Source organism: Leucoraja erinacea, chromosome 19 (genome assembly GCF_028641065.1).
Source record: "Leucoraja erinacea ecotype New England chromosome 19, Leri_hhj_1, whole genome shotgun sequence".
In the NCBI taxonomy this organism is placed as follows: domain Eukaryota; kingdom Metazoa; phylum Chordata; class Chondrichthyes; order Rajiformes; family Rajidae; genus Leucoraja; species Leucoraja erinaceus.
Genome location: NC_073395.1, coordinates 22,306,475 through 22,312,474, shown reverse-complemented (window position 1 = coordinate 22,312,474; position 6,000 = coordinate 22,306,475). Strand labels below are relative to the sequence as shown.

Here is a 6,000-nt window from a genome sequence, read left to right as displayed (position 1 = left end):
GCACAGCCGAAAGTTGCAGGTCAACTTGTCCTATTTGATCTATTTGTTTGTGCACGTCGGGTTGATTGCATTAGTCGAAACAGGGTGGACCACGTGAAGGTTGCAATCTCCCACCCCCAGGTTCAGATGAACTCACCAGATAATGGCACCCTCCGTTCTCCTCCAGACACGGATTTACAGACTCGCACTCTAAGCCATTACCACGGTGTCCCTTTTTACACTCGCAGTCGTTCTGTTGATAGAGAAATGCTTACTATAATTGTGCAATCCTGTTCACTAACGGCAGGTTCTGTTGTTAACAAAAAAAGGCTCAAAGTGGTGAAGTAACTCAACGGGTCGTGCAGCATCTCTGGAGAACATGGATAGGTGACGTTTTGGCCGAGACCCTTCTTCAGATTGATTATGATTGGGGAGGGGGGGGGAACGGAAAAAAGAAAGCTGAAGAGAGGAGGGGCAGGACAAAAAGAGACACAAAATGCTGGAGTAACTCAGCAGTCAGGCAGCATCTCTGGAGAACACGGATAGGTGACATTTTGGGTTGGGACCCTTCTTCATAAATAGTTTATGAAAAGTTTACATTTCTTCCATTAGCTTCACTTACACCTCTTTCTCCCCGCCTCCTCCCTTCCATTTACATTCCTTCCTCTGGCTTCACAATTTGCCCTTCTTCCATCATTTTGTCTCACAACTTCTATCTAATCATCTCTGGCCTTTGTCCAACCATCTGCCTATTAAAACCCTCCAAGATCAATTAAAACAATTGACAGGCCCCAAATACTGCAGCTACTGGAAATCTGAAGTCAATTACAGAATATTTGCAGGTCAGGCAGCATCTGTGGAGAGAGAATCAGTTAACATCAGAACTGTGGAAAAAACTAAACAATGAAGTTAGATGAAGATGTAACTTTTCCTTGTTCCGATGATAGAGTTAATGAAACATTAATTCTGTTTTTTTCACTCTCCACAGATGCTGCCTGACCTACTGAGTGTTTCCAGCACTTTCTGTTTTTATTTCAGATTTACATCAGCTGCATTGTTTTGGTTTTACTGATTTAGGAGGACTGGTATTGAGGGATCGCTGTAAATTTACAATGGCTGTTACTTTAACGTGGGGATATTTGATACTGAGGTACTGCTCACTCCCCTGACATCACAATGTGCTGGAGTAACTCAGCTGGTCAGGCAGCATGTCTGGAGTACATGGATAGGTGACGTTTTGGGTGGGGAACCTTCTTCACGTGGGTCTCGACCCGCAATGTCAGCTGCCCACATTCTCCACAGATGCTGCCTGACCAGCTGAGTTATTCCAGCACTTTGTGTCCTTTTGTGTCTTAACTTCCTTGTCTCACTGACTCAGTGTCTTACTGACTCAGAGCAAATGTCCTGACAATAGAGAAACGACCAATAACAGAGGAACAAAACACAAACATGACGGTAAACTGAAGCTGGAAACTACCCCTTAGTGTTTACCTGGCCTGGTCCCAAGTAGATGCAGTTGGCGTTAGTGTGGCACCCTCCTCGGTCCACCAGTAGACAGTTATTGACTTCAGTGCAGTCCTCCCCATCTCCACTCCAACCAGGCAAGCATTCACACTTGAACCGTCCCTCTCCCAGCTTTATACATTCCGCCTGTGAGTGAATCATACAGGGAAAATTAGCACTTTGATGACCATGCATTTCAAATAAGAGTGAAGCAGGGAAATAAAGCAAGTGGGGCATAAATACCAGGGTAACCAGCTGTTAGATAGACACAAAGTACTGGGATAACTCGGTGGGTCAGGCAGCATCTCTGGAGAACATGGATCAATGACGTTTTGGGTCAGGGCCCTTCTTCAGACTGATTGTAGTCGGGCAACTTCACCCATCCATTTTCTCCAGAGATGCCTCCTGACTCGTTGAGTTACTCCATTTTGTGTTGACCTATGGTGCAAACCAGCTTCTGCAGTTCCTTTTTATTACGTTATACCTAGTTGGTAGAGTGGCTTGTAATTTTGTTAGAAATATCATGTCTTTCATCCAAGCATCGTCAAGGGTGATTTGATTGATTGGAAGACAGCATGGAAACAGGCCCTTCAGCCCACCATGTCAATCATTGATCAGCCATTCACATTGGTTCCATGTTATCCAACTTTCTCATCCACTTCCTGCATGCCAGGGAGAGCTAACTAACCTACAAACCTGCAAGCCTTTAGGATATAGGGGGGAAATGCATGTGGCCACAGGGGGAACGTGCAAACTCTGTGCAGACAGCACCCGAGGTCAGGATCGAACCCATATCTCTGGCGCAGTGAGGCAGCAACTCTACCAGCTGTGCCACAGTTTGCACCACTGCATCAGCCTTGGTGTGACACATTTTGTGAAGCTAAATAAGGAGTAAGGCTTATAGAGTACAGGCCTTCTGACTTGTCACTTATGGATGTAGGTAAAACCTTGGGTTTTTCAAAGGCGACTCACTTGTCGCAAGGTACTCCTCCTCTGATCTGCTTTTGAAGCCATGGAACTCATGTGGCTGTGTCCATATTTATAAGAGTAAACATAGAAACATAGAAAATAGGTGCAGGAGTAGGCCATTCGGCCCTTCGAGCCTGCACTGCCATTCAATATGATCATGGCTGACCATCCAACTCAGTATCCTGTACCTGCCTTCTCTCCATAACCCCCTGATCCCTTTAGCCACAAGGGCCACATCTAACTCCCTCTTAAATATAGCCAATGAACTGGCCTCAACTACCTTCTGTGGCAGAGAATTCCACAGATTTACCACTCTCTGTGTAAAAAATGATTTTCTCATCTCGGTCCTAAAAGACTTTCCTCTTATCCTTAAACTGTGACCCATTGTTCTGGACTTCCCCAACGTCGGGAATAATCTTCCTGCATCTAGCCTGTCCAACCCCTTAAGAATTTTGTAAGTTTCTATAAGATCCCCCCTCAATCTTCTAAATTCTAGCGAGTACAAGCCGAGTCTATCCACAAACTCCGAGTAATCTCACAAACTCAAGAGGTCAGTGATACGATACTCACATTGGGACTGCAGCCACCTCGGTCTGGATGAGCGCAGGCATTCATCTCTTCACAGTACGACCCGTCACCCTCGTAATTTGGCTTGCAAACGCAACTGGAAGGGCAAAAACATCAATCACTTAAAGCAGCGTTCCATCCAGGAGATCATACCCCATATCCAAATAGAACACAAGGAGTAGTTACAAACTTGCAGTACACGTCCACCACCAATTTTCCAGCAACTAGTCGTCCAACGCCTCCTTTAATCCGGACAAAATGGCAAGACTTTTACAGTTTGGAGTTTTAAGTTGACAGATACAGCATGGAACCATGTCCTTTGGCCCACTGAGTCCATGCCGATCAGCAATCACCCCATACACTAACCTACACACACTAGGGACAATTTACAATTTTACCAAAGCTAATTAACCTGCAAACCTGTACATCTTTGGAGTGTGGGAGGAAACCCAGAGAAAACCCATGCGCTCCCAGGGAGAACGTACAAACTATTCAAGAATAAGGAATAATCCATTTAGAACGGAGACGAGGAAACACTTTAGCTCACAGAGAGTGGTGAATGTGCAATTCTCTGCCTCATAGGGCGTTGGAGGCAGGTTCTCTGGATGCTTTCAAGAGAGAGCTGGATAGGGCTCTTAAATATAGCGGAGTCAGGGGATATGGGGAGAAGGCAGGAACGGGGTACTGATTGGGGATGATCAGCCGTGATCACATTGATTGGCGGTGCTGGCTTGAAGGGCCAAATGGCCTACTCCTGCACCTATTATCTATTGTCTATTGACTATTGTCTAACTCCGTACAGACAGCACCCTTAGTCAGGATCAAACCCAGATCTCTGGCGCTGTCAGGCAGCAGCTCCACCGCTGCGCCACTGTGCTACCCCAGAGCGCAGTTGAAATCCCCACCCACCCCTGCCCCACCCCACCCTACGCAGCTGAAGTCCCGCTGAAAACGTGGTGCCTAGGGTGTATGAGACGTCTGATCTCGACTTCATTGGGATCTCCACGGCTGATCAGCAGATCAAATTTGCCCCGTGTGGCCGGGACTGGAACTCCGGCCCTGCCACTGCCCATGGATCCGTTCCCATAGCCCTGTCCCGTGCCGACTTTGTGGGCCAGTGTCTCGGCCCCTCCGTGGCCTGTTCCTCTCGGAGGCCGTGACCTCTGTTGGTCCGGTAACATGGATAATCCAGAAAGGCTCTAGAACCAAGGGTGCCGGAAAAAATGGTAGTGGACTTGCAATAACAATTGTAATACAATTATTTTTTCTGCATTTACATTTCTCGGCACCAGTTACTGAGTCACAGAGCTATTATAGAGGCGTATAAAATCATGAGGGGAATAGATAGAGTGAACTCATGGATCCTTTCCCCACTTCCCACGCTAGGGGAGTCAAGAATTAGATGGATTGGGTATAAGGTGAATAGAAAAAGATTTAACAGAAATCAATGGGCAACTTTTTCCACAGAAGGTGGTGGATATAGGGTGATTTCACCAAAGGTCAAATGAGCTTAGATCCCCCCTCACGTGACCGAAAATTTTAACTGGAGGACATATGTCAGATCGGTACATGTAAGTGAATGGGGAAACACGCACTTTCCCACCCGCTAAAAACATGGAAAACGGCGGATTTGTGACCTGAAAATTTCTGTGCTAGTCGGGGTGACCGTGAAGCACAGCGACCTAAATTTTCAGGCAAAAAAAAATAGAAAGTAAGGTAATTACAAGAGGGAACTGAAGGTAGAAAGCAGCGGAAGTGTACAGCTGACATTTGCCGTGGTGATTTTAAGATCCAAAATATCGGGAATTATCGCGTTTGCTCGCTGAATTTCATCAAAAGTAAGGCATTATTAACTTAGTTTTGATGAAATTCAGCGAGCAAACGCAATAATTCAGCGAGCAACCGGAGAGAGCCCATGTGGTCACAGGGGGAACATGTAAACTCCACACAGACAGCACCTGTAGGCAGGATCGAGTCCAGGTCTCTGGGGCTGTAAGGCTAATTGGGTAAACTTGTAAATTGTTCATTCTGCGTGTAGGATAATGGTAGTGTGTGGGGGTGGTTGGTCGGTGCGGACTCTGTGGGACTAGGGGTCTATTTCTATGCTGTGTCTCTTAACTAAACAAAAAATAGTTAAGCAATGTTGGAGGCTAGAAAGAATACGGGCAAATGGAACTAATCTAGATGGGCACGGATGAGTCGGGCCGAAGGGCCTGTCTCAGAGTTGTATGACTGTGACACAGTTCTCGACGTCTGGTATTTTGCAGGTATTTTGTCTTTGGTACCTTAGACCACGGTTCCTGTATTCGCAGTTGGCATAGGCATGACAGAATTGAATATTGGAGCCACACGGAGTAGTCTGCCTTTCGCAGAACTTCCCAGCGTATCCCGCCTTGCAGGAGTTCAGCTTGCAGGCGCCGACACCGGTCATCTTGTTGTCGCACTGGCCATGAACGCAGGGACAGGCTGCAAAGCACCAACAGATGGAAGGGCGTAAGCGTGTGGCACGGGTCATCCGCGCGACGCAGCGCCATGTGCTGGAGACCACTTACTCTGGTCGCAGTCAGGTCCGTACTTGCGCGGGTCCGAGCAGAGGTGGCATCTTGAGCCGTGGAACTTGCTGCCGCAAACGCACGTGCCGTTCCCCTCCAATCCATCCACGCACTGCAAGCAAAACACCGCACACGGTCACATTACGGAGCGCACTGCAGCGTGGAGTGGTGGGTGCATTTATGGGGAGGCAGGAATGGTGTTCATGGGCCGGTATAGGAGCAGCAGCAAGTAAGAAGCTCCTTGCTCTGTTTCCAGTGCGTAGGTGGGCGGCACGGTGGCGCAGCAGTAGAGTCGCTGCCTCACAGTGCCAGGGACCCCGGTTCGATCCTGACTATGGGTCCTGTCTGTACGGAGTTTGTACGTTCTCCCCGTAACCACATGGGTTTTCACTGGATTCTCCAGTTTCTCCCACACTCCAGAGATGTGCAG

The 6,000-nt window shown here is 47.7% G+C and overlaps 1 protein-coding gene across 2 annotated transcripts in view; it reads right to left on the bottom strand.

Moving 5' to 3' along the window:
* stab2 (stabilin 2) overlaps window positions 1-6,000 on the bottom strand; it is a 109,387-nt gene that overhangs the window by 59,609 nt on the left and 43,778 nt on the right. For both annotated transcript variants that reach the window (XM_055650629.1, XM_055650628.1), the window contains exons 22-26: window positions 5,571-5,682; window positions 5,304-5,484; window positions 3,022-3,115; window positions 1,471-1,629; window positions 137-232 (exon numbers count right to left, since the gene is read on the bottom strand). In XM_055650629.1, the coding sequence (XP_055506604.1) occupies window positions 137-232; window positions 1,471-1,629; window positions 3,022-3,115; window positions 5,304-5,484; window positions 5,571-5,682 (642 nt within the window). The remainder of the gene's footprint in view (window positions 1-136; window positions 233-1,470; window positions 1,630-3,021; window positions 3,116-5,303; window positions 5,485-5,570; window positions 5,683-6,000) is intronic.